The sequence below is a fragment of the Mitosporidium daphniae genome (assembly GCF_000760515.2).
Source record: "Mitosporidium daphniae strain UGP3 chromosome Unknown contig-72, whole genome shotgun sequence".
Lineage (NCBI taxonomy): Eukaryota > Fungi > Microsporidia > Mitosporidium > Mitosporidium daphniae.
Genome location: NW_013546151.1, coordinates 1 through 26,136, shown reverse-complemented (window position 1 = coordinate 26,136; position 26,136 = coordinate 1). Strand labels below are relative to the sequence as shown.

Here is a 26,136-nt window from a genome sequence, read left to right as displayed (position 1 = left end):
TATGCTCTAAAATATAGGGAGAATTAATTAGCAAGGATACGAAAATTTACGGAAACTTGTTTTCAAATAAGGCCCTTCAATTAACCCTAAATTTTCATTTTCATTTTCAATGAATTCCAAGCGAAGCTTTGATGACAGTGAATACGGTACAATAACTCCCTATATTTTAGAGCATAAGCACGGCCCTTCGGAGCGACGCTCAAACTCCAAGCGATTTCATGGAAACAAGGGCGGAGAAACCCAGTCTGCTGAGGATACTCTGCATCATTTAATATTCCTTGTCGGACAAAAGAGCTCCTCTTCTTTATCTGATAATATTCGTAATTTGGCAAAGGTTTTGCTGTCCGAATCTTCTAAGCCATATTTTGATGCTTTGCTTGCCACCATCATTGAATGTGTTTCTGAAATGGCATGGAAGCCCAGGATCTACTCCTCCATCGTTGGTCTTCTCAATCTACAAGATCCGGCAATGGTGAGCGAAAAGTTTATCCCGCTGCTGCTTGACTCAATGGACAAATTTATTTCCAATGGAAGCTGGTCGAAATTTACTCTTTCTCTTCGATTTTTAGCCGATCTTGTCACCGTCAATGTTGTCAATGATCTATCCTTTTTGCATTCAATTGAACCGTTGATTGATTTCATTGAACAATGTTCTAATGACCCGTCCAGGGAAAAAGCAAAATTTTACTTTTTGTATTCGATTCTTTCATCCTTCCTTTGGAACGGATCGGTTTTGCTGAGACAAAATGAGGGCGTCTTTCGAACGCTTCTTGTTCGCATTGGCAACATAATGTTGGAAATCAAATCAGCATCCCCAAGTCTTGAACAATCAGGTAGCGGTGTTCCCCGGTTTTTTTCTTTTGACATTCTTTTGGAATTGTACTCGTTCTTTACAAACATGGACAACTGGACGGTATTGCATACTTTACTTACTTGCAGAATAACCTGATTGATCAAGTGATTTTAGAAGAATTTTCATCTCCCGCTGATTCTGTAAATGCTCACACTTTGCCACATAATCTTGACGCTGGGGCTTTGTACGAGCCTAAAGAGACACAAACCTTCCCTCATGTTCGGAGAGTGTTTCGAATCACCGACCAAGACATGTCCCATAAGGCTGTGGACGAAGACTACGCCAGTAAACCGCATGCTGAGTCTGAAACTATTGATGGAACAAATGATGGCAGCCCCAAGTTTACGATAAAAAGAGATTGCATGGAGCATTGGCTGCTTTCCGATATCGTCACTCACATCATCAATGCGTTTGATGAAAACTACCACAAATGTGCCGATTTTATCATCGTCGATGTTCAACACACATTTCCATCTGCGGACATCCCTAGAATTGCTCTTAGTGTATTTGTGGTGACATTTTATCGTGTAGTGCATCCTTTCGGAAATGCTAGCGGCCCCACGACCCCCTCCATTTCCAACCGTTTATTATACGATGCTTATCAAAGACATTCTGACAATATGTGACGTTGCCAGCGAATATCTTGGTGCCATTGTGACTGGATTATTTACCTCTCTTGACGAACTTTTATTCTCGCAACTGGTTATTCTAAGTGGCTGGCTAGCGCACCATTTTAGCCAGTTTGAATATAAATGGAGCCAATGGATGCAATGGTAATTTCAGAAACTGTCTCAACGTTAGGGAAACCCTCTCGGAGAATATGAGTACAGGGTTCAATCTCGAGCCACAAGTGGGGTCTCAAGCCCTCTTTTTACAGACTCTGCTTTCCAAAATGATAAGGTATCCTTTCAGCCGCATGACAGTATAGACTATCATACTACGAACAAATCAGAGCAAACATTCCAGAATTTTTCGTTAATTATTTACAGCCATCGCCAGAGCCATGTTTTGAATTTTCCGAGGCATCGACCACGGCAAGCCCGGAAGAGCTGGCTCTTTCCAGGAAACTAGGGGAATGCATAAAATCAAAGACCCCGGTGTCAGAGATTGAAGGCATCATTTCCGCCAATGTGTTCTCCATATCGAATCCAAGAAAAGTCATCATCCAGTCTGTTCTCCTATATGGATCCAAATCCTTTTCGCATACAATCAATGCCATTGACAGGTACTTATGATGGAATAACCAATAGATATCTTGAACTTCTTGGTATTTCTCCATTAGACATGCAGAGCCAGATTGAATTTTTGAGACATCTTTTGTTTTTCTGGAAACTTTCTCCCCAATATATTCAAGTGGTCATTGATCATTTGCTTGAGGGAAAGGTATTAGGTCTTGAGGCGATCTTCATTTGGCTTGAAAACGATGTTCTTGCACAAAACCCATGTGAGCCCTGGGCTTGGGATATTTTAAAGGAAAAATTGCTATCCTTCAAGGAGGATCCCTCGGTAATCAACTTTGTCGAGCATTTCGTATCGGAATACTCTCACATGGAAGGGTCTGTCGCTATAACATCTCCAACGCTGAGCATGATGCTTTGGCTAAAACAGCACTTTGGTTCGTATCTGACAGCAGAATCCCTGTCTCACGGGGTCTTTGCAGTCTGCATCGAATAAAAGCAAATCATAAAAACGGAAACTTTTTTAAATTTCATGTCCAATTTACAAAATTTATCCAAAGAGTGCTTGATTGTTCTCATTAGAGAACTTCAAGCCAAGATGGCTAAACTGCCATCAAAAAGGGGCAACGGCTATCACGATAAAACCAAACGCTCTGCTTTCGACTTTTCTTCGTTTAAACGACGGAAAGTTGCAATGCACCTTTGCTACATTGGCCATTCATTTCAGGGATTGGCCACGCAGAGAGATACGAATGTAAATACGATTGAGGTACATGATAGGCCCTTTTCAAAATAGGATCATTTATTTGGCTCGTTGATCAAGACCAAGCTAATTGAAAGTGTGGATTCGTGCAACTATTCCAGATGCGGGCGAACCGATAAGGGTGTTTCGGCGTTTAAACAAATTATATCGCTAAACATTCGATCCGTCGAAAAGGCCGACTCTGATTGCGGGTCTGGCGTGCAATTTTCCACCATAGAAAGGGAAAGGGAGCTGCCCTACATGTCGATCTTAAATTCGGTTCTTCCAAGCGACATCCGGATATTGGGATGGAAAGATGTGGGAGCCGACTTTGACGCACGGTGTGGTTTGGGTGTCTAAATTGCTAGATTTAATTGCACCTCCAGAACGTACCATTATTATTTCCTGGCCGAAGATCTTGACATCGAGGTAACGTGGCATCGTATGTAATGCAAATTAGAAAATGAATGAAGCCGCCGCACTTTATGTGGGCATTCACAATTTTAAAAACTTTTGCAAAGTCGACAAATCAAAAGATAACGTGCTCTTTGAAAGAACCATAATAGCGTCCAAAATAGAGCCGGTCGAGTGCTTCCAAGAGTAAGCCAGCTTTTGATGACAAAGCTAGTTCGATTTCGTCTCTTAAGCAGTACGTATTCATTGTTACGGGAAAGGGCTTTTTGTATCATCAAGTCCGCTGTATGATGGGAATCCTGTTTTTGATCGGAACTGGGCATGAAGAGCCCTCGGTACGACGCTATGCTGTTGACCTTTAGGTAATACAGTATATGTTTGAGAGCACAGAAAAGCCAACATACCACATGGCAAGCGAGGACGCCTTGGTGCTGTGGGACGCAACCTTTGACGGCCTTGAATTTTCATCTGAATGCTACAAAGATTTAAAGCAAAAAGCACTCAGATCGCTTTACCAGGGCCTTTCTGGCTCGTGGAGTAGATTTTCTCTGTCTCGCTCCTTTTATCACCAGCATTTGATGTCGATGCTGGACGACCGAAATGTTGATCCTGAAAAGGCATATGATGAACACCTTGCTGCTGTCTTACACAGAGCTGATTACACGCCCATTCCAAGTAGGAAAAGAAAAGCATTTTCACGATAAACTATTTCCATTGCATTAGCAAACTTTAATTTCAGTGCATGATGCATTCTTTTTACACTTCGGCTTTCGGTGTTTTTAATGGGCATTCCGCTAAGAAAGTACATCGATTCAAGATATGTGTTTCAGTGTGTCGAATGCTCGACACACCTGTCCACGCCAACAGACGTCGTCTCTCGCTCTTTTAGTGGCACCCTTGGTCAGGCCTTTTTATTTCGAAAAGTATTGAACGTGCATTTCGGCACAGCTGAGAGCAGAAAGCTACTTACAGGAATCCATATCGTTTGCGACGTTTTTTGCAAAGGATGTGATTCGCTGCTCGGTTGGAAGTACATTTACGCCGAGGATCCTTCGCAGCGATACAAAATCGACATGGTTGTCCTGGAACAGACTTTGTTCAGGCTGCTGCATCAAACGTATGTACCGGTAGATCCAGATTGCTCCTCTGATCTCTCCTACCTGAATGAAGACATCGAGTCGGATGATCGTAGCAGTGGTGAGGAATACAACATTTCAATGTAATTGGGGCACTATTGGGCATAGGTGGCTTTGTTCGATTTACTTACAATTACAATTACTTTGCACTGGAGACCGATTTGGCTTTGGCCTTGCGTGGCGTCGATATGCCACCGGCACCCTCCACAATGGCTTGGTTGGCTATTTCGGCAGATTTTCTTCGCGATTGGCTTCGAGTCAATTCGGTAGTTGCCTTTTTTGGCTTGCTCTTTTTCGGCAACTTATCAGATGCTTCGTTGTCGGATTCAAAACTTACTTTCTCTTTTGCCGCTTTCCTCGAACTTCGAAGTCTTTTGGCGACAGTATCATCTGCATAATTTAGCGAACGCATCGGTACCTTTTTTAAGCTTCCTGGATTGGTTATAATACATGGCTCCCAAAATACACGCCGTTAGCATGCCCATGGCCACAAGCATAATTAATGTACAGTTCATATTTTCCGTTAATTTACAAATATTTGGAATTGAAAATCCACAACTGGCAGTCATATAGTTCAGTAAAAAATATTGGTTTCGAGTGTTGATCATAACATTTCGCTTCTTTTACACCCTAGTTACGCGCCAATTATGGTAACCCTCCTTTGGGATGGCGCCGATTAGGTAACCAACATCAATTTATTTGTCAATTTAAAATTCGTCCTTTTAATTAGCACTTGAAATTCGTTCTTTTAATTAGCACTTGAAATTCGTCCTTTTAATTAACAATCAAATGGTGGCAGGTAGGGCGTTTCCCCGCATAGCGGGAAGCCGTCATATTCGAGCTGGCTTGAGGTTCTATGCAGCCAAGGACATTCCGATGCGAGAAATTATCAAACAAGAAAGGAATTTTGTGGCAGACGAAATGGCTGCAAGCATACTGATCACAGAAAGTTTGTCCAGAGCGGATCCAAACTTGGACATAGCTAGCAACGAAAAAGGTACGCGCCATATGGAAGCTTTATAACCCGGCATTAGAAACGGGACATGTGGCTACAAAACCCACCAGCTTGTGTCCCAACTTTCTTGGGTCGTTGATCAAGGGTGGAGTAAGCCAGAATGCCATTCTTGCAAGAGTGAATGCCAGGCTAAAGCTGGACTATCAAATTGATAATCCAATCCAATTGGCCATTGATAGCGTCAAGCCACTATTGGAGTACAAATCCATGATGGGGCGCAAACAAACTCTGCCAAGAGTATTGACTCCCCATAGACAGAACGGCATTGCTATTCGATGGCTGGTTGAAGCCGCAACACAGAGAGAGTACAATACGGTGAGAAATCTCGAGAGAGGCCTATATGACGAAATAGCAGAAATCTTTGCCGGCACCTCTTCACTTTACGCCAAGAGATTCAATATGCACAAATCAACTTGATTTCCCATTTTAACGTTTAAATAAAAACATTCAATTAATTAAATTTTAACTAATTAACATGACTAAAGCATCCAGAAAACCATCAGCCGGTCAAACGGCGTTGTCAAGCAGTGATGCGGAAAATACAGCTGGTGCGGGTGCCGGCACTTCCAGCAACCATGTATTTTTTACACAAGAGGCCGTACATGCACTGAAGAATGAATTTCTAAGCATTTCAAAATCTTTTGAAAATATTTTCAACATCCTATGTTCAAATGTTGAGTGTGTATCCCAAACCCCCCTCTCCAACGGCGCCGAGAAAGCCATAAAAGGTAATCGGTTATCTTTACAATATGCAGAGGTTTCTTCTACAAGAGAACGGGTGGGCCGTGTCAATGGATTTACGATTTATTATTCAGAGGTAAAGCCTAGGCTCGATAAAGCTCATGAAGGGCAAAGTTCCAAAGAAATCTATAACCAGGCCATTGAATTGTGGAAGCAAGAATCGGATGAAAAAAAAAGGGTTTGCATTTTCCATACGAGAATCCCTAGGGCTATTCTTTGAAGGCCATGGAAATTAACCAGGCTAAATTCCCCGAAGCGTACAATGGAGATCAAAAGAGAAGGAAAAAAAAGTTCCTCCCCACACCGCTCGCAGAAGAAATCCTGGCAGCCTCGTCTGCCTGCGAGGAGGAAAAGGACCTGGTTTTGGAGATTAAGGAATCAGAACTTCATGAAATGGAGCCCGTCATAGAGGAGGCTACATCCGCAGTTCAGGAAAACGAATTCCCGGCCAAAAAGAAATCGTCCAAAAAGAAGGATAAATCACAGTCGCATCAAGAAGAAATTTCAGCACCATCGACGGAAATACTTCAATTGTCATCTATCGAACATGCGGATGCTGAGGCTCTAACTGTTTCAAAATCCAAAAGAAGCAAAACCAGCTCCAAAAACAAGTATTCTGGAGAAAGCGATACTCCATCTGACCGTGAAAATGTGCCAAAGGAAGCTCCAAAGCCTGCGGATGCAAATGTGCTCTCCCAAGAAGAATGGGATATCATGCATACTCTGATGGCCAACAAAAAATCCAAGAAAAGCAAATCAGATACGAAGGAGTAGGTGAATTTTATTAAATAAATAATTTCTATTCATTATTGAGATATGCTGGGATCCGGATTCTTTTGCTCGACCTTGGGGGGCTCGCTCTGAGATGCTTGATCGGCACTGTATTTGCCCTTTTTAATTTTTTTTTTCGATACTTCAGAATCAGGTGGTGTCCACTGTTGTAGGACATACTGGAAATCATATGCATGCAGGGAGATAGCACACCACCAATTCATGAATATGTTTTTGGAAAACTCTTCACTGGCAATGGCAGGATAAATTTCCTTTTCCTTGAAGGAATCAATCTCGAGCGCATAGGTATCATAGGATAGCGGATTTATCTCTGAAATACGTTTGTTGTATTGCGAAAAACACGCCTAAAGTAAAAAGCACACTCATACTTGAGCTAACAAGAGACCCACGCCAGGGGCTTTTGGGACATTCATTTTTTCGGATTTCGAAAGACTCCTGGAAATGACCATCGAATAATCCTGGACATCGAGACGCATAATCATGATCACCATTCCTAGGGATAAGAGGCAAAGGATACCAATGAGCTTTCTAATTTGGTTCAGCATGAAAGACTGTCCGTGGATGGTCAATTTGATCCACTCCGAGGACGCCAAAGTCAAGTCGGCACGATCGGTGCAGTTGTTATTTAGAACGAATGGATCCGAGCTCTGAAAGTTAGCAAAAAAGTACCCACCGAAAAGGAGATAATTTTCCTGCATGCACTGGGATCTACGGCCGACTTTTTGATCGTGTAGTTGTGGAAAAAGTGGGAGCCCTCAAAGCATTTTAGCAAGGCGTCAAGTCGGTCTTTCTCCTTTGAAGATAGGCGAAACGCCGAAAGCTGCTCAATGTCGGCCAAAGTAGGCTTAAAATTATTGGAATAGAAATCGGCGGCGAGCTTGTGTTTTTGCATCGAGGCTTGATCTTCATTTCCAGCAACATTGTCTTCACATTCAGAACCGTCGCTTGCAGCCTCGTTTTTGCCATCTAAAGTGTCCCTTTTTGCGGCCATGTTCTCCAAAAAGGACAAATCAAAGGAAGAGTCGCATTTAAACATAAACGTCGGCAGCAAATATTCGTAAAATCTCGAATCACAATGCAACTTTGAGTCGAAAGTCTGGCTCACCGGATGGATACCACAGACCCTAATATCCTTGGGCAAATGTGAATTGATTGAGCTCATGATGCTCGCAATGGGGTCTTTAAAAATAACCTTCAAAGACACCACTTGCATGGCTGCATGGACACCCTTGTCTGTGCGACAGGCTCTCATCAATCCAATCTAGCGGAAAGAAACCCAAGCAAACCTTCTTTTGGTCCGTGGAGTTGAGCTCAGAAACCAGTTCCGAATCAACCAAGCTCTTGAATAGGGCGGACTCTATAGTTTTGGCATTTGGATTTCTAAAATAAAAGGCCACCCAACATACATTTGCATTCCCTGATAGTTTGTGCCTAAATAGGCTAGAACCAATGCGACCTTTTTTTTTGGAAATTTAACTGGTGGTGCCATCATTTCGGTGCGATCCAAAGTCTCGCTCATAGGGGAAGAATAAACCAAGTGTACTCCCAATGCAACCACCTGTAATTGGCCGGTTTTTAAAAATTAACACATTGAAATTTAAATTTCTTTAATCAATGGCGCCGAACTATTATGGTACCTTTATGGTGTTCTTCTCCTCTCATGTATAGATGCTAAAGAGGTGTTTTCCATATTCAGCATCCAAGGCGGCGGCGAAGGCCTTAAAATCCCAACGGCAAAAGTGGGCGATTGTTTACGAGCAATGGGAAATTTTCCTTCTGAAGCCCAAATCAAGGAGACTGAAAAAATGATCGATCCGTTAGGTATGTACCTGTTCCCTTCCCAGATTAGGGTCTGGATGGGTTGATGAGGAGAGTTTCCTTTCCTTCGTCTCAGGCATGGACCGCGCCTCCGTCAATGTAGTCACCGACCGCTCCGATCTTATCAATTGCTTTAAGATTTTGGATAAAGAAGGTAATTGCTCGCCGAACCAATTGCCGTAGGGAGCGGGCTGGTTAAGCTTTCTGATCTTAAGCATATCCTCACCACGGTCGGTGAGAAGATGGCGTCTGAAGATGTGGATTCCCTTTATAGACTTTTGGGATATTCAAATGTAGATATGGCCGTCTCCTATGAAGGTAAAAGCATCTCCAACCTTCTTGCTTGCTAGAAATCATCGACAAGGTTATTGGCAATTCCCAAATTAGGGTTTAAGGTTGAAATGTAAATTGGTCCAAAATAAAATTGACGCGCTCCCTTTTTTTTAATGAAAAACCTGGCTTACGATGCAGTGGTAGTTTTTGACATCTCAAAGGACAGCATTTCATACGCGAACTCCGTTTTGGACACTGAAACATCGCTTTCGCAATACATTTTAAATGTGCTTCAATATGGGCTATCCAGCCGGGTAAGAGGCATTTGTGAATTGGAAAATGCCAAGGTCTCCAAAAAACTTGCTTTTGGTCTTTTCTTCGAGCCGGACCAGATATTTAGGCTTGTTGATAAGGGGCCCAGTCCTTCAGACAATCCAAATGCAGCAGAGTCTTTTAGGAAATTTTGGGGGCCTTCTAAAAGCCAACTGAGGAAGTTCCAAAATACCAACATCATCGAATGTGTTGTATGGGATGCACCTGAAATCAAAACCGATAGAAGCAAAATTTTGAAGGCCATGGTTCAACATATGATGGAGGTGCATTTAAAGCTGGATCCGGGAAAAATACAGATTTGTGGACTGGAATTGCTGCCTTTAAGTGATGTCCTTTCGCAGCCATTAGATAAAGCGGATGGATCCTCGCTTTTGAACGGCTCATTTTCAAAGCTAAAAACATCTATTATGGGCCTGGAAAGCTCGCTTGCTATCCAGTCGATTCTTCCAATCTCCTCGTCCATGAGGGGCTCGATTTACACCGATTTTCCACACCTCCCAAGCCCTAGTGCGTATTTGTCTTTGTGTAAAGAAAATATAAATGTCAAGCAGGCTTTCATTCCTGTGCACACCGTGCTTTTAATACTAGAAACATCGAACAGGTGGCCAACGGAGCCAAAGGCGTTCCATGCCATGGCTACCGCGTTTTTGGGCAATCTTGGTGCTGGGATCCAACGCACAACGCCAGATTTGGTTCCGTCAATTTCAACAAACGGTGCCGGACCCTCTTTTATGGATGTATTTTGCAGCGGATTTGTCTTCCGGTGCTACCTAGACCTTGGTTTCGCCTTTCACCAACCGGCAACATGGCTTTCTTTAGAAAACAAATCTATCCGTCTGCTTCCAAAAGAGGAAACATTGCAGAAGGATGTAATTCATCTTTCTCTGTGGAGAGAATTGAGCGATCATTTCCCCTTCAAAACAAATGCAAATTGGATGTCAAAGTGCAACGAGTTTAGTTTTCTAATTTTCACGGAAGCACTAGCTCATGATTCGTTTGTGAAAAACTCTATTTATGCAATGCATCCAAAGCCTATTCTTGATGGGATAAAGCTTTTGCTACTTTGGATTTCCAATAAAAGGCTGAGCGATTTTTTTCCATTCGAAGCTGTCGAAAAAATTGTCATCGAATCTAATATGGTGCCAGCTCGAAATGAGGATGACAGTGCCCAATCGGCAAAGGAGACTCACCAAATCAGTATTTTTGATCCATCAAGCAAAAATAAAACAACATCTCAGAGTATGGGGACATTTCCTACCTCACCAACTTCAGCCTTCATCAATTCAATCCACTTTCTAGGTCAGCAGGAGAATGCGCCTATTTTGGAAAAAATTGGCGTTTCCATCTCCGACTTTTCAATTATTTCTCAATTGGCCTTAAAATCTCTCTCAGTTGCATCCCTGCTATTTACATCCCCCCCAAAAAGGCCCCTCCCTTCCGAGTCACTGCTTTTGGAAATGTTCAAGGTCAACGATTTTTTTGATTTTTCTATTTCCTTCGAATCGGGGAAATTCTTATCTGACATTAGGGAGTCAATTGTTTGTGACATCGAGGGGATTAAACAAACCCAAGAGGATATTCTATCATCCTTAATGCTCCCGGGGTTTAATCCGCTCTCCATTGTTTCCAACTTGATAAAGGTATCCTCGTTTAAATTTACTGTTCCCTAGACGGAGTTTTCCTGTTATCCCCTAACACTTTTTGTCCCCTCTTCCATTGACATTTACGATTCGGAAACGCTCCATGGGGGTAGCCTCATCACACACCCCATAGGAATATCGGTCAAAGGGCCGGTCGATGCGGATTTCATCCGCTCTGAAATACTGCAAAAGTTGGTGTCCCTTTTTGGGGCTTACTTTAAATAGCCAGATAATTTATTTTCATTAAACAGCGTTAAATTTTATTGCTGGAGTGTAAAGAAATTCCAATCTCAAGTGGAACGAAGGGTGGTGTAGAACTTTGCTTTGGTCCAAACAAGTAACTCCTAGATCGAGTCAAAAAAGATAAACTTGCGTTAACGAGGTCATCAATGCAACCTTCTCTGGAAAATATTCTATCTGAAAGGAGTCTAATGGCTTCATCAATTGAAGAATTTGGAATGTTCCTATAGTCCATGTCTTTGGCAGCGAGGTCTGGAGGCTCAGCCATAAGCTGGGCATAAAAATTACCTTTGATTCTATGTTCTGAATTAAAAGAGGAGCCAGAAATTTCTTCAAAGGAAAGATTTTCCTCTTTCTCCGGAATAGGATTTTCCTCTTTCTCCGGCATAGGATTTTCCTCTTTCTCCGGCATAGGATTTTCCTCTTTTTCGTCTGCTTCAGCCACACAGAGACCATGTTCAATACTCACAGGCGAGAGGTCTGTTTCTTTTCCAAAAGCGACTTGCTCACGTTGGCCGCTATCATCAATAGCAAACACTGGCGGGATAGCAGCAAATTTAGCTATAGCCTCTGAAATAACTTGGATAATCAGATTGCCATCTTCTCCTTCACAAAGGAATGGGTGGCTGTATTTGAACACTCCATTTTCGAAAATATAGGGGCAATCCAGGTTTATGCTCATCAAAGGGGTGGGAATCACTTTAAGGACCACAGGAACCGCATCATCGCCCCCAAATGGATATGTCGAGGAAAGCGAAATGGAGGCCGGAATGCTATATGTGTTCTCGTTGTTCTCCACCGTCAGGGTGCCCACAATTAAACGAGCATGCGGATCTAAAAGCAACAATAGTAAATAAGTGTGGGATAATGCCATTTGTTTGGAAACCATCCAAGTACGGAGCCAACGAGGCAAATTTCCTCAAAGTCTGGATAATGTGTCGTTTAACAAGCTCAGGATGGTCATACTAATAGTTTAGAGCCCTTTGAATGGCCATTGGTTACGTTTTCGTCAATTGTCTGCTCAAACTTGGCCCTAGCCATTGACTTCATTAAATAAAATTTTACAAGGGCCACTATGGAATTTACAAAAGTGGCCATTTCGAAATCTGTTGCAACATCATGTACATGATCGATGCATCCAAGTGCCAATTCCATGCAAAACACCTGTCCAAACATTTATTGGCGTGCCATTAAAATTCTACATAAAAACTAAGGTGCACAAAAATCACCATCCAAATAAGGAGAATATTCAAATGATCTGTCACTCGAATCTCCAGAACTTCCGTTCGAGGTATCGGAATTTTTTTTCCCAGGGCACTTGTCCTTAAAACAGTACTTATGCCCCTTGCAATAGCAAGCTTTACATTTTTTTTCCCTTTTCAATGCATTTAACTCCTCCAGTAGCAAGTCTCTTTCCTTATAGCATTCGAATAAATTGCTGTTTACGCGAGACAACTGGTCTTGTATTTCTTTCAGCTCGCTCTCTAGAATCGATAAAAGAGAGGATCTTGCTTCGAGGATCTTTATGTATTCTGCTTTTCGTTTTCGATATGCCTTTTGGGCCAATCGATTTTTTTCGGCCTTGTTGCATATGGACGTTGGAGTGGAGTGATTTATTTCGCCATCGTTTTCGACATGATGAAGTGCAAACATTGACTGAATCGACTTTAACGAATCCTCGTCTTGATGATTGAAAAATTCACCCGATTTGTCAAGTAACATGACTAGTTCCTTTTTTGAAAGGTGCTCCATTGGATCGATGTTTGCAACGGTGTTTTCATTTTGAAGTGGTCTAGTCTTTTTCTCTGGAAGTTGGGTACCAAAATCTTGCTGGTGTGCCATTGTATCTTCATGCTCTGCCTGTGAAACTTCCTGAGAAAGTGCCGAAAGCTGAAGAATCAGTCCCCTCATATATGAGTTAAAAAACCAGGAAGATACGAATCAAAGGCAAAATACGCGTATTTCAATTGGTCTCTTATGATCAATTAAGGATCCTAACATCTAATTAGCTAAAGCTTCTTTTAATTTAAATAGAGTTTGCGAAAGGGGAAGGCGAAGGCCAAGTAAATTTCGCTAATGTGGTTTACTTCTATGGCCAATCGATTCGTGGATCACGGGCTGTATGGCTTTCCTGGACATTTTGTATTTACCTTGAATAAACGACACCGTGACAAACGAATTTGCCACAAGAGCAGATACAAATTTCAACTCCAAATTCGAAATCAGCCCAGGAAATAATTGTTCAAAATTTTCCAAAACACATTCTGCAGCATCGTTAATGTCCAAGGTTCCAAAATAATCGGCAGGCGAGCAAAAAGACAATTGTCTTGCGCCAATAAAGCTGCTCTTGGCGTCATCTGCAATCAAGCTGTCCTTGGCGTCATCTGCAATCAAGCTGTCATTGGTCATGATCTCTCTCGACTGACAGGTCATGACAAAGAGAAACGAGTAATTTGGAATTAATTTTGCTTTCAACGCAAAGTGCGCGACTAGCTTTGAGGAAAAGTCCGCAAACGAGGCGGTTTCTTTTTCAACGCTACAATCAGAAACGAACTCGTACAAGGAACAAGAAATACTGGAAATGCCGTACGCAAAAAAACGCTCTTTTGCATCCCGAAACTCGTATAAATAATCTTTGTAGTCAAGCTGCAGCACAATTTGGGGCGATACAAGCAACGCAGTCGCCGAAAAAGACGAGTATTCCTTGAGATGAGCAAATATGGAGCCGAAGAGCTGCAGATGATTCTCCCTTACAAACGCAAATAGTAATGGCTGCTCAAATTCTTCTGGACACAAAGAAATAAATTTTCCAATCCGAAGATATTGGAGAATGGAGAGACAAGCCTTTACATCGTGGATAGTAACCTTATCGGAGCCATCCATGTCCATTCCAATGGAGTCCACAACAATCACGCACAAAAGTGCCAGCAGAACCCTATCAACAGGCTCCTTTTTGGCCTCCAGAAGCTCCGCAAACCAATGTGGATTTTCCCAAAATCGATGCTTTGCATGTGAAGGATGCTCAAAAAAGATAGACTCCAATGTGCTAGTCGATGCGTTTTTATGGAAAATCTTTTCCCACATGACTCGAAACACATTGGTACAGTTTGACGCACAGGGATCGATAAAAACACACTCACCCAAATAGCGTGCACTCGCATCAAAGCAATGGTGATCGATAATGTTGAACACTTGGAAGTTGTAATTAAAGAGCCGGAGAAACAATGGAATTTGCGGTCCATCCACGAGGGAAACACAAATGGAATCGCAGCATTTTGCGGTCGCCATGAAATCATCGATGAAAAGGATTTCAGAAGTATCCGTTAAATCGACATCCATTATATTTTCAACAACATAGGAACAATACTTTTTAAAAAAGAACATGTCTCCAGGTGTGACCAGCACCGCAATATGTTTGGTGTCGACATCGCCGACACGACCGAAAAGCTCGTTACCATACTTGGCCACCACAATGGAGGATACAATGGAATCCAAGTCGGAGCTTTCGTTGCCAACGATAAAATGTGGAGTGGGCATGTTTTTCGAATGGTAAAATAAATGGCGCTACGAACGCAATTTTACCGAGCTACACCGGTTTCAACCCAAACTTGCATTTTAGCTTTAAACTTGAAATGCCCTGGCAATAGCGGCGGTGAATCCTGGCCCATTTGCCATCATCGTCATCGTCGTGATCAGCTTCATCATCGTGATCAGCTTCATCATCGTGATCAGCTCCATCGTCGTCATTGTGGTGTTCATTTGATGATTACATCATTTAAATTTTATTTCAATACACCAAGTTAAAATTTAATTAAAATGCAGGCTTTGATTTCAAAGTTGCCGAGTGCTTCTGAGAAAAGGAACTATTACTGTCTGCAGAGGAGGATCCCCGTTTGTGGAAGAATTTTTCGTTCTCCTGTAGGAGAGAAGATAGCTTTTCTGAGAGTATAGACACAGTGGAGGCCAACTGCAGCCCTGAAGTCCACATGGCAAATTTATCTGTTTTCGCAGAATCAGTACTTTTGTCGGCTGTTGCGAACTGCTTATGTGCATAAACCCATTTCTGATCGGCATCCAAATAAGGTGTCTCCACAATAGATGACACGCCATTTGAAGTGGATTCAAATATCCATCCTTTGATCAAGCCCAAAACCTCATCCACCTCCATCTCGAAAAATTCGGAAAACGACGAAACATCCAAAGACGTCCACGAGGATGCGTTTTTACCAAAAAAAGCGATAAGAGATGCTCTTTTGATATTTGAAAGAATTCCGACCGAAACCACAGGAAGGCGCAGGTGGGCAATAAGGGCATTTGCATGTTTCCAATCCCCTGCCAGGATAAGTCGAGCGATTCCAGCAATCAGGTCGCGGGAGGAGGCTCCGGAGCCCGGATCTGGTGCTCCTTGGATGGCCATGGTCCGTTCAGAAAGAAGACGTCGGAGCGGCTTTGGAAATGAAGTTTGTTGTTGGAATCCGCCAACACATCCCCTAAGGATGGCATTCGGGATCTCAACCAAAACCGAAGATAGAAGGTATACCATTTCAAGAGGTTCGGTGGGGATCCAAGTATGCCATGGCATCATAGTAGTGGCTCTGGAGCTGGCAGTAATTGGATCCTCGAATGCCGAAAATCCGCCTTGCGCTTGCCCCATGAGCTCGCGACAGCGACCAGACGCAATAAGCTCGCCCAGAAGGCCCATACTGGCCTTGAGGCGGCCCTCTTTGAAGGCAGCCAGTCCCAACAGGGCAAGCGTCCTATTATAAAGAACTTGGGTATGCAAATCGGCCCAAATAATGGATTCGCTTAAAGACGACCCGACTAGCAAACCTTTTGCCAGAAGAAAAGGCGAGCAAACGGATATTGGACATCCGTCGCCGACAATCCAAGAGACAAGATATAAAAGCGTACGGGCTCTTTTGACTTCGGCAACATCCTCTTGCAACAGTAAAAGAAAAGCGGCCAAACGAAGAGGTGCGGGCACGGGAGACATTCCAGATGTCGAGCATATGCCAACAGCAGGCTCTCCAGACATCTCCAGCAGCCTGTAAGCCATGGACTCAGAAGCAGCACTTAAAGTAATGTCACCGCTTTCAAGGGTGTCCATTCTTTTGATTCCCCGATCCGACTTGAGATAGAGGTGGCCCAAACGACGAAGCGTCAAGTCATGGATTGCCTCGCGGGCTTCCTCTTTGGTATCAAAAAAGTACGCACACAGAGATTGCATTTTTGCAAGAAGCAAATAAAGCGGTCTTTCTAGACGGAGCAGTTCTGCATATTCAAGGGGATGGTTTGAGCTCTCCATGGTGGCTGCCGCCATCGCCGATGAGCCTTGTGAACTGGGGGCTGGGAAAGTAAGCAGTAAGTTGTTATATTCATCGTCCAGGCGCTGCACAGAGGCAAGCAATGACGCAAAAAGCGACGAGCTAGAAGCGGAAAGAGAAATATCCTTCAGCTCTGAGGTTGAGGAAAGAGAGGCTTTTGACCCAAGACCAAGCTCAATCAGCTCAGAAAGCGCAGCAACGAGCATGTTCATCCACGCGGCGGCGGAGACAGATGCGGTGCGTTCAAAATAAAAGGAAAGGAGAGTCAGTTTGATTTGAATTTTATCAATCACAGAGAGATCGACGATGGAAGAGATGGCCTCCAGCTCTTTGATTTGAATTGCCTTGTCTGCAGATTTGCGTCCCCGAGTCGCTAAAATCTGTGTGTACCTCTGTAGACCTTCGCTAGGCGTCAGCGCTTCTCTCGGTGTCAGCTCTTCGCACGACATTTGGTGATGCTCTGTTTCCGCTTGTGCGTGTGTCCCATCGGGTTTTGGTATATTCTGTGGGCGCTGAGGTTGCTTTTTAATGGAAGAAGCCAATGTTTGTGAAGCACTGGCTGAAGGCGTCAAGTCTTTTTTCTTCCACTTGTCCGCAGCACTGGCTGTGTTTCGGGAAAAGGAGCCGGAAAACGATTGCTCATCTTCAGAGGAGGAGGAGTATGAAGAATAGGACGAATCGGATGAATATTCAGAATCATTGCCATCGCCCTCGGAAAACTCACCCATATTTCGATCATCAGAAGTGGGATTGGGTGTGGAGTTGGAAGAAGAGCGAATAGAAGCCAAAAGCGAGGATGAAATTACTGAGGGCTTAAGTAGCGGCAGTCTAGATAAGAGCAGCGAGGCCTGCTTTGCGGCTACTCCCACAGAGCCTGTACCGCCCCCGATGGCCTTTGAGGCTTGCAGGGCGTCTTCAAGCGAGATGAAAAGGCTTGCCACCCGGTCAATCAGGCTCTTTTCAAGAGGCTTGCTAGAAGACGCAGAATTGACAGCCTTCTGCATATCTTCAACCCCTTTTTTAACTATTGGCCAGCGGATATTGGCAATCGGAACAACCTTAAGAAGCGATTCAACTTTGGCGCAGAGGTTGGTAATGGTTTCCGAATGGCTGAAATCGCTCATCATCTCCATTTCATCCTCTCCTGACGAAGAGGATGAGGATGAGCAGGAGGACGAAGTATCCGAGTCGATTTCTCTGGAGAAAAATTTTGATGATGAAATTCTTCTGCTCATGGGTCCTACAATGCAAAAAAATTGCATTCTTGAATTTTAATTTTGACACGAGCACAAATTTAATTTAAATTCCAAAATGTCATTCCCAGTGTGCTTCCCGTCGAAATTCAGCCATTCCCAGCTGATTGAATTTTCATCGTCTCATTATGCAAAGATGGCCCAGTTTCGCCACCTTCGAAGCCAAATGCAACAGCTTCAAATGCTATTGGCCGAGAAGAAAAGAACCATTGCCGATTTAGAGTATAAGCTGATGCTGCTAAAATCCCAATTTGAGGAGCTCCATTCGTTTAGGTATCTCAGCCATGCTCATCTTATGCAATAGAAAAATGTGGATTGGTTCAGAGTTTCTTGACGACGTCTCCAGAATTGCATTCGATACTGGCAAGCAGGAGCAGCAAGAGGAGCAAGGGGTTCCCACCATCTCTCCTGGGCAAGGAGCCGAAGATGGCAACGAAAACATTGGGGGAAATCCACAGCAAGAACCACACAATGCGATGGAAAATGATCTTTGTGTTGTTTTCAGAAGTGATGAGCCCTTTATGGTGGATGAAGATGAGGGCTGCCCTGTCAATGTCCTTCCGCAGGAGCTTGCCTTTCCAGACTACGGCATCCTTCTTCTGGGTGATGATTATGACAGGGTCAAAGCTACACTACGCAAACTTCTTTCCACAAAAAATGCCATTCTCACCGAAATTAATGAGTTAGAAAAGAAAAAGTCATCCCTTCTGGAGACATCGCTACGCGATAGACAAGAATGGCTTTCTTATAAACAATCCCTTGGCCAAATATGCAAAATGATAGGCACGTTCACTTCCTCTGGAGGTGAAGCGCCGTTACACACATCGAGAAGGCTATCCAGGAAAAATGATATTCCTAAATAAGACCTGCTCTGCTCTCCGCCATCACTAGGACGCGATGTTGCTGGTGTTGCCGATGATGATCTCGCCAAATGCAACATCTCCATAGTGCAATTTCGTTAAATCAAGGGGTTTGCTTAAATTTTAATAAATTGCTTCCCCCGGGACGTGCTGTTGTAATGTTCCATGACTGTGTGTGTTTGGTATTTAAAGAGCCCCTTGACCATTTTCCTGAAAGTTTGCTAAATTATAGATTTTCTTCCGGATTTTTATTTGGCTCTTTCCCTGCAAATGTAGATTTGTTGGATGCAAATAGCCACTCTCCAAAAGACATCATATACATTCTTGAGAACAATAGAGCGGCTCGGCGGATGAGCGCCCCTGCTTATATTCCCGACAAACTGATACCGGGATCGGGTCTTTTTATGCTCATGAACACATCTAATAACTTGCTCAATTTTTTGGAAGAGCTGAGACATAACAACATGTTTGTTTATATCGTTGCCAAGCTATCTGTCCCAGACAAAGAGAGATGGAAAGAGCGACAACTTGCCAGGGAAAATTGCTCCAGTGTATTGGGAAAGAAGATTTCGTTGCCTGTTGTAAATATTATTGAAGACTCGGACGACATTTATATTGTCTTGTTGCTGATACGTCCTGGATATTCAAGGTGCGATAGAATCACACGCCCAGACGATGTCATTGCAAATGCCCTGGAATCAGGAACGCTTGCAAGCAGCTCCCTTGATTCTTTTATTTTTAAAGATCTTCCGTTTAAAATGGGGATAGCAGAAAAGTTCGGTTCCTAACGCCGGCATATGTTCATAAAAAGCAAATTTGCTTGCTTTATGTGTCGATCATATTGAATAAAACCGCGAGCATCTTTAGATTCAGAGGCATCAAATGCCGAATGGCAAGTTTAATCGGCACATTAGTAAGTTTAATCGGCACATTGGTAAGTTTAAGCCGCAGATTAGTAAGTTTAGTCCGCAGATTAGCAAGTTTAATCTGCAGATTAGTAAGCTTAATCATCACATTAGTGCTGTTTCCCAAACTTTTCAAATATATTTCCGTGTCGAAAGCGCTTTCCACCACGTCAAAAATGGCCACAAGCAAATGGAAGATGCCAACAACCTCGAAATCGATGCAACCGAAATTGAAAATTTTGAACACGCTTGCCAAAGAAAAGACCGAATTCATCCCCGAACGTGCCGACGCGCTGATCAGGTGGTACTCTTGCGGACCGACAGTCTATGATGCATCGCATATGGGCCATGCAAGGTATCATTTTGAGCTTAGTTTACATGCAGAAATTATGTGACCATTGATATCATTCGGCGAATTATGACGGACTACTTTGGATACAACATCCAGTTTGTAATGAACATCACGGATGTCGATGATAAGATCATTCTTCGAGCCCGTCAAGAGTTTCTTACATCCCAACTTTTATCCCAGCTGTCCGGGGCCGAAAAGCCTGAGCTTGCTCCCAGTGGTATCGTAAAGCTAGTCGAAAAGGCTGTAGCGCATTATCTTTCTTCCCGACTTGCTCTATCTTCTGATCAAGTGGATCTTTCGAAATTATCGACGTTTACTTGTTCCGAGTCCATTCGCTCGTTTTTGCTTTCACACGGAGCGAAAAATGCTGCTGAAGAGCCTCCTGCATTTCTTGAGGCTCTTATTGATGCCCTTGCGTTTGTCAAAGGAAAAGAACACTCCACCATCCCCGAATCTATTCACGCGCTTTTGGGCTCCTATTTGGACTCGCAATATGGACATACTCTTTCCGATCCTAAAATATTCAAGGAATTGCCAGAGTATTGGGAAAAAGAGTTCTTTGATGATATGGAAGCGTTGAACGTGCTACCGCCCGCTGTGCTTACTCGCGTAAGCGAATACATTCCGCAGATAGTTTCTTGCATCCAGGAAATTATTAACAACGGCTACGGGTAGCCTTTCAATGCCCTGTTATTTTTAGGTATCAGCTCGATGGTTCAATTTACTTTGACACTTTGAAGTTTAACAACTCTCCAAAGCACACATATGCAAAGCTGTGCCCACAGTCTGCTGACCGCCAAAAGCTCCTTGAAGAGGGCGAGGGCGCTCTTGGAAATTTATCTCACGGCAAGCGTTCCAATGCCGATTTTGCGCTCTGGAAGCATTCGAAAGCAGGAGAGCCTGTATGGCCATCTCCCTGGGGGCCCGGTCGCCCCGGATGGCATATTGAATGCTCGGCAATGGCCGGAGATGTGATCCCTGGTGTTCTTGACATCCATTCCGGTGGTGTTGATCTTGCCTTCCCGCATCATGACAATGAGCTTGCTCAATCAGAGGTAGTCCATCGGGTTAAAACAGCAATTAACGATTAGGCACAGTACGATTGTGAGCAATGGGTTAATTATTTCCTGCACACAGGACATCTTCACATTGAGGGGCAAAAAATGTCCAAGAGTTTGAAAAATTTCATCACCATCAAGGTTGGTGCCCTGGATCCGATCAACTTTATCATAGGAAGCTTTGTCTAGATGGACCTCTCGTCAATTGAGATTATTTTTCCTCACCCATACATGGTCTTCCACTCTTGATTACAAAGAGACCTCGATGTTGGAGACTGTTTCTCTTGAAGCTTCATTTGTTAATTTTTTTGCACAGGTTGATGCGGTAATTAGAGGCCTTGGAGAAGACTCCCAATTTGTATCGTTTTTTGGCGATGAAGAGAAAAGCTTGTCGCAGTCTCTGTTTGCTTGCCAAGAAGCCGTGCATGCTTCCCTTTGCGACTCGTTTGATACGCCCTCTGTCTTGAAATCGCTTAACGCTCTGATGAGCGATTGCAGAGTGTACTTGAAAAACAAGGGAGATGCGTCCGTTTACTCGCAATTGCTTAGTGAAATCTCTGCTTATATTGAGAAGATTTTAAAGGCCTTTGGGGTTAGTTTTGCGAACCTTAACGACCAATGCACCGTGTCGCAGGTATGGCATTTCCCATCAATGCTTACTTTAAACTAGAGCTCCTTATTTGCCAAATCTGCACACCTGATTTCATCCTTCAGGGATAAGCTAAGGGCCCTCTCCTTTGAAGCGCTTCAGAAAGGCCAGCAAATCAGTCCAAAAATGCTTCTCGAATTGTGCGATCAGCTTCGAGACAATGGTTGCCCCGATCTTGGCGTTATTTTGGAGGATAGGACCACTGAAGGAAGTGGCCATCTAGCTGCGCTTGTAAAGATCCTTGACCAGGATACTTTAAAAAGGATGAAAGAAGAGAAGGAGCAGGTTTTTTGACTAGTTTAAAATCACGTAGAGCATGCAGGCCTCGCTGCACAAAAAGAAAGAAATGGCAGCCATATCTCAACAGCGCCAGGCACAAAGACATACCAGAGCACTAATTTGCCCTTCGGAAATGTTCAAGGATCTGTCTTTGTATTCAAAATTTGACGAACAGGTTGGAACTGCGTTTGAATTTATTTATAGGGAATCCCTACACATGATGCTGCAGGGGAGGAATTGCCAAAATCGCGCATAAAAAAGCTGATAAAAGAATATCAGCAGCAGGAAAAGTTATTTCGTTCCAAAAATGAATGAATTTTGTCCCCCAAATGAATGAATTTTGTCCCCCAAATGAATGAGTTTTGTTCTAAAAATAAATAACCCGACGTGTGGAATTTTTTTGGGCGGCCTCCGCACGTGTGGAGTTGCGTGCTCGTAGTGTTAAACAATAATTTATTTAATAGCGAAAGGTTTCACAGACAGAGGTCCTGTTTATGCCTTCAATCCACTCCCTTAAACATTTACAAAAGATAGAAGGGAGCGTGGAGATATCTCTGATCACCAAGTAGTGCTTGGCAGGAAATTGGTCGATATATTTGGTTATCTTCATGATTGGCTTCGTGCCATCAAATTCATATGCGACGGACTTTAGCTCTAGAATGGAATCTCTCGAAGAACGGGCGTCAAGTAGCAAAAAGATAACCAGGATCCTTTGCGCCGAAAACTGGTTCAAGAGTTTTCTTATTTGATCGGAATTATTAAATATGCCGTCTGTCAGGATAAAGTGGATTTGGGAACAAGCAGAAAAAGAGGCGCTTTTTGCCTGCTCAAACCATTGTAAGGATTTTGAAAGCAGAGAAAGGAGATTTGTGGATTCCGCGTTAAAGTGAAAGTTTGCCAAAATTTGGTCCCCAATGTTCTCATTGAATTGGGAGCAAAAGTTGCTGTCCGAGCTACACCCGGGAAGAGCGATGTAAGAATGAGTTTCGGCTCCAAACCCGGCCAAACCGACATGGCCAACCTCGATTTTCGAAAATGCTTGAGACAACAGCGCAATGACTTGAAAAAGTAGATGGGGGGCGCCAGAGGACTCCATCGACAGGCTTTGGTCGACCGAAATCAGGATTTGGTAGTTTCTTTTCGATGGCTTGGTCCTTCGTAGCCAAATCTTGTCTCGTCGATAGCCAGAAGCAATGTAGGGGATAACTTTTTTCATGTTCAGCCTTTTTCCTGTTTTGTAGTCGCCCTGCAACTTTCCTGCAATGGTAGGATCTAGGACCATTCTAAGTTTCTCTGTCAACTCGCATGCAAGTGGATACGTAGCATGCAGGTATTCTGGCCAATTATGGTTCCTATAGCCGGGGGATAAAACCATCTCAGAGGGACGGTCATCGTCCATATCTTCAATGCAATCATGTTGCGGTTCAGTCTCAATTGTCGAGAAAGAGGAATCCAAGCCTTCAACGTTTGCGTTACAAGTTTCAGCTTCCGAATGTGAGCCATCATTGTCTTTGTTCAAAGAAATTTGGTCAAATGGCTGTTGTAATGGAAGGCTCTTACCCCGCTGCCCTTGAATAGGGTTATTCAATGCAGAAGAGGATGGCGCATCATTAAAATCTTCTTTCGATATTTGAGAAAGAACGTGCGCAGAGTCTACATTGGACGCGAGTGGGTCGTCCAAATCATATTCAAAGACCTCTGGATTCTGCGAGCCATTTTCCGGTGCAGAGTTTGGAGCAGAATTTTCCAGCGACATCAAGAGGTCTCTCCACGTGGCCAGCTGATCCCCTAATATCCTCCTACACTGCAGGTCGTTGTGTTGTGGAGGTAATTCAAGCAGTTGATCAATCAGGTTCGCACGTTCCTTGTTTGAAGCATCATCGAGCTGACCATTTGAGGCCTTTCCGAACTGATCCTGTTTCTCGGAGTTGCAATCGGTGCCGATGTTATCCGAGTTGCAATCGATGCCGATGTTTTCCGAGTTAATATCATCATTCGTGCCTTGTGATGGGCTCTTCTCTTCATCTGTAAATTGGGCCAAGTTTTGTGGGATTTCGCCATACGCAAGAGCCTCCTCTTGATAAGGATCCATTGGCTGGGCAGAGGCTTCAATATTCTCATCATCCATACCCTCTGTATGATCCTGCAAAGCATTTGGGTCAGCATCAAGACTTTTTGATTCGGTGTCAAAGCCATTTGGATCGGCATCAACGTCTTCGTCCATAGAAATGCGATCTTTGCATAAATTATCTTCCATAGCCGCATCAACATCATCCGCATCAACACCACAGATACCTTTATCCTGGTCCAATAAATCGACATTAGCCAGAGAACTCTCTTCCTGTTTAGGCTTTCTCTCGCAACTTGATGAGGAGCCAGGTTTTTCCGTAACAGATTTGTCATTTCTGCGAGCAAGATCTTTCTCTCGTGCAGCGGGGGTAGCGTCCTGGTGTGCAAAATCACCACCCTCATCGACCTCGGACAATTCATTATCGGAAGAGAGGTCATCCTGCCAAATGCTTTGATCAAGATGCTGCGGAAACGAATCGGTGTTCAGTTTTTCCAGTATTTCGTCATTTGCCATGCCACTGGAATCTTCTTCCTCATTTAGCTGTTCCTTAAACTGATTGTCACAAATGCGGTCCTCTTGTGAAGCAGCTAAAGTATCAGCACCTTCTGTCTCTGCCTCGTCAAGAGCATCATTTTGATCGGATCGGGTGTTTTTCTCAAATTCCGATTGGTCTCTGCAATCCTGCATGCCATCCATCTTTTCACTAGTACTTACGGCAGCCTCATTTTCTGCTTGCGGCTGAATGTCGTTTTGTTTGTCTGCTTCGGGATCTTGTTCACTGTGCTTTTCGTCCGATTGTTGCTTGACATCGGATATTTGCTCCTCATATTCAATTTCATTTGAAACGTTCTTGGATTGTTGAGAAGGGACGTCCTTACAGTCTGCCATGCCTTTTGGAAGCTCGGTGCCATCATCTGCACGCATGGGGCCTTGTTGCGCTTCACAACCTTCGCCATCAGCTGTTGTGGGGTCCGATTTTGATGATGTCGATACCTCTCCAAAGTTGTTCTCATAAATCGCTGCAATTGAGGCAATCGTGTGAATCGATAACTCGGAGAGTGAATTTACAAAAATAAGAAACAATCGGACCATCACGTGTAGCATCGATACAAGCATCGTCATCAATGGCAAGCCACATGGATTTGGAGAAATGTCTAATAGCCCGTGGAGCGAGGCATAAAAGGCATCCGAAAATAGCATCTTGAACAATACATAAAGCTGCGGAATCGTATTTTCAATTGAGCCAAATCCGACATCCCGTGGTATTGAGATCGAATTCAACACCGAAATCACGTGTTGCGCCAACAGCAGAATTTTGTCCGTAAATGCAGCACAAGATGAAGAATCGCTGCGTTCGAGTGGAGCCCGTTTTTCGTACAAGGGACTCGTGCTCAACGATGTAATAAAGCCATGTTTACAAGCACATGCCCGAGCTTCGGTCAGAAGCAAATCAAGCTTGTCAACAAACTCGTTTGAAATGGCATTCTTGCCGTCAAAATGCCTGGTTTTGTGCTGCATGTCAACAAGTTCCGATTTCAAGGAGCCAATAAGTTTGGACACATTTTCGATTGACAACGTTGGCATGCTATTTGAAATCAGCTCAACCACACATAACACATCAAAAACATCCGCGGAATTGACCAACATGCAGCATTGACTGGCATTACAAACGGACCAGTTGCCAACAAGTTTGCAGGCCAGCAAATGGAATCTGGACACCTTAGAGTCTGCAAGAACAGAATTGATACACAGCCACTCAAATAGAGTACCAACGATTCTGTGAATCTTGGACGTCTGGTCAATCGTGGAGAGCCCCGAAATCGATATGACAGCCTTTTTGAAGCCCGGGATGAATTCAAAAAACCCGACAAAGTTGGCCTCAATGTTGGAAATCACCCGATAAAGCTCGTTTGGAGCATGGGCTTCGCCAACAGCCCGATCGTTACCGTGCAATTTGAAAGCGCTCAAAAGCACGGGATAATTCAAAAAGCAAGTGTTGAAGCCATTTGACAGCGGAGATAAGATTCCAGACTGGAGTTCAACGGGAACGCAGTTTAACAGGCCCAGGCGTTTGCATTCCTTTATGTAGCTAGAAAACAAATTGAGCTTTTGGTTCCGAAGGAATGAAGTTGATTTTTCTGCAGAAGTCGCCGATTCCAACAGGCTTGAAAGGATAGATTCAGAAAAGGCCGAAATTTTCAAGCCCCGCC

At 43.6% G+C, this 26,136-nt stretch overlaps 16 protein-coding genes across 16 annotated transcripts; 10 read left to right on the top strand and 6 right to left on the bottom strand.

Annotated features, from left to right (window-relative positions):
- Positions 1-109: 109 nt before the first annotated feature.
- DI09_72p160 (uncharacterized protein) lies at positions 110-1,479 on the top strand (the record flags this gene model as incomplete). The annotated part of the gene is made up of 2 exons (XM_013381370.1): positions 110-833; positions 959-1,479. The coding sequence occupies 2 exons, from the start codon at positions 110-112 to the stop codon at positions 1,477-1,479; spliced, it is 1,245 nt and encodes a 414-aa protein (XP_013236824.1).
- A 586-nt stretch (positions 1,480-2,065) lies between these two features.
- DI09_72p150 (uncharacterized protein) lies at positions 2,066-2,527 on the top strand (the record flags this gene model as incomplete). Its single annotated transcript, XM_013381369.1, has 2 exons — positions 2,066-2,209; positions 2,237-2,527. The coding sequence occupies 2 exons, from the start codon at positions 2,066-2,068 to the stop codon at positions 2,525-2,527; spliced, it is 435 nt and encodes a 144-aa protein (XP_013236823.1).
- Positions 2,528-2,563: 36 nt separating this feature from the next.
- On the top strand, positions 2,564-3,891 carry DI09_72p140 (tRNA pseudouridine synthase; the record flags this gene model as incomplete). The annotated part of the gene is made up of 5 exons (XM_013381368.1): positions 2,564-2,800; positions 2,828-3,125; positions 3,247-3,314; positions 3,352-3,522; positions 3,559-3,891. The coding sequence occupies 5 exons, from the start codon at positions 2,564-2,566 to the stop codon at positions 3,889-3,891; spliced, it is 1,107 nt and encodes a 368-aa protein (XP_013236822.1).
- Positions 3,892-5,112: 1,221 nt separating this feature from the next.
- On the top strand, positions 5,113-5,755 carry DI09_72p130 (ribosomal protein S7; the record flags this gene model as incomplete). Its single annotated transcript, XM_013381367.1, has 2 exons — positions 5,113-5,320; positions 5,358-5,755. 2 exons carry the CDS (start codon positions 5,113-5,115, stop codon positions 5,753-5,755), a joined length of 606 nt encoding a protein of 201 aa, XP_013236821.1.
- A 58-nt stretch (positions 5,756-5,813) lies between these two features.
- Positions 5,814-6,853, top strand: DI09_72p120 (uncharacterized protein; the record flags this gene model as incomplete). The annotated part of the gene is made up of 2 exons (XM_013381366.1): positions 5,814-6,257; positions 6,302-6,853. The coding sequence occupies 2 exons, from the start codon at positions 5,814-5,816 to the stop codon at positions 6,851-6,853; spliced, it is 996 nt and encodes a 331-aa protein (XP_013236820.1).
- A 32-nt stretch (positions 6,854-6,885) lies between these two features.
- On the bottom strand, positions 6,886-8,390 carry DI09_72p110 (tRNA pseudouridine synthase; the record flags this gene model as incomplete). Its single annotated transcript, XM_013381365.1, has 4 exons — positions 6,886-7,181; positions 7,240-7,399; positions 7,545-8,132; positions 8,274-8,390. 4 exons carry the CDS (start codon positions 8,388-8,390, stop codon positions 6,886-6,888), a joined length of 1,161 nt encoding a protein of 386 aa, XP_013236819.1.
- A 241-nt stretch (positions 8,391-8,631) lies between these two features.
- On the top strand, positions 8,632-9,039 carry DI09_72p100 (uncharacterized protein; the record flags this gene model as incomplete). The annotated part of the gene is made up of 2 exons (XM_013381364.1): positions 8,632-8,692; positions 8,873-9,039. 2 exons carry the CDS (start codon positions 8,632-8,634, stop codon positions 9,037-9,039), a joined length of 228 nt encoding a protein of 75 aa, XP_013236818.1.
- Positions 9,040-9,135: 96 nt separating this feature from the next.
- On the top strand, positions 9,136-10,965 carry DI09_72p90 (uncharacterized protein; the record flags this gene model as incomplete). The annotated part of the gene is made up of 1 exon (XM_013381379.1): positions 9,136-10,965. One exon carries the CDS (start codon positions 9,136-9,138, stop codon positions 10,963-10,965), a length of 1,830 nt encoding a protein of 609 aa, XP_013236833.1.
- Positions 10,966-11,188: 223 nt separating this feature from the next.
- DI09_72p80 (uncharacterized protein) lies at positions 11,189-12,064 on the bottom strand (the record flags this gene model as incomplete). The annotated part of the gene is made up of 1 exon (XM_013381378.1): positions 11,189-12,064. The coding sequence occupies one exon, from the start codon at positions 12,062-12,064 to the stop codon at positions 11,189-11,191; it is 876 nt and encodes a 291-aa protein (XP_013236832.1).
- A 320-nt stretch (positions 12,065-12,384) lies between these two features.
- On the bottom strand, positions 12,385-13,086 carry DI09_72p70 (uncharacterized protein; the record flags this gene model as incomplete). The annotated part of the gene is made up of 1 exon (XM_013381377.1): positions 12,385-13,086. One exon carries the CDS (start codon positions 13,084-13,086, stop codon positions 12,385-12,387), a length of 702 nt encoding a protein of 233 aa, XP_013236831.1.
- Positions 13,087-13,248: 162 nt separating this feature from the next.
- DI09_72p60 (uncharacterized protein) lies at positions 13,249-14,712 on the bottom strand (the record flags this gene model as incomplete). Its single annotated transcript, XM_013381376.1, has 1 exon — positions 13,249-14,712. One exon carries the CDS (start codon positions 14,710-14,712, stop codon positions 13,249-13,251), a length of 1,464 nt encoding a protein of 487 aa, XP_013236830.1.
- A 274-nt stretch (positions 14,713-14,986) lies between these two features.
- On the bottom strand, positions 14,987-17,734 carry DI09_72p50 (subunit C of eukaryotic translation initiation factor 3; the record flags this gene model as incomplete). The annotated part of the gene is made up of 1 exon (XM_013381375.1): positions 14,987-17,734. The coding sequence occupies one exon, from the start codon at positions 17,732-17,734 to the stop codon at positions 14,987-14,989; it is 2,748 nt and encodes a 915-aa protein (XP_013236829.1).
- Positions 17,735-17,888: 154 nt separating this feature from the next.
- DI09_72p40 (uncharacterized protein) lies at positions 17,889-18,615 on the top strand (the record flags this gene model as incomplete). Its single annotated transcript, XM_013381374.1, has 2 exons — positions 17,889-18,025; positions 18,099-18,615. 2 exons carry the CDS (start codon positions 17,889-17,891, stop codon positions 18,613-18,615), a joined length of 654 nt encoding a protein of 217 aa, XP_013236828.1.
- Positions 18,616-18,770: 155 nt separating this feature from the next.
- Positions 18,771-19,400, top strand: DI09_72p30 (uncharacterized protein; the record flags this gene model as incomplete). Its single annotated transcript, XM_013381373.1, has 1 exon — positions 18,771-19,400. One exon carries the CDS (start codon positions 18,771-18,773, stop codon positions 19,398-19,400), a length of 630 nt encoding a protein of 209 aa, XP_013236827.1.
- A 293-nt stretch (positions 19,401-19,693) lies between these two features.
- On the top strand, positions 19,694-22,170 carry DI09_72p20 (uncharacterized protein; the record flags this gene model as incomplete). Its single annotated transcript, XM_013381372.1, has 8 exons — positions 19,694-19,872; positions 19,902-20,540; positions 20,570-20,936; positions 20,967-21,068; positions 21,103-21,561; positions 21,598-21,861; positions 21,890-22,030; positions 22,060-22,170. The coding sequence occupies 8 exons, from the start codon at positions 19,694-19,696 to the stop codon at positions 22,168-22,170; spliced, it is 2,262 nt and encodes a 753-aa protein (XP_013236826.1).
- A 142-nt stretch (positions 22,171-22,312) lies between these two features.
- Positions 22,313-26,136, bottom strand: DI09_72p10 (uncharacterized protein; the record flags this gene model as incomplete). The annotated part of the gene is made up of 1 exon (XM_013381371.1): positions 22,313-26,136. A coding segment is annotated over one exon (3,824 nt), but the record flags the coding sequence as incomplete, so codon positions are not given.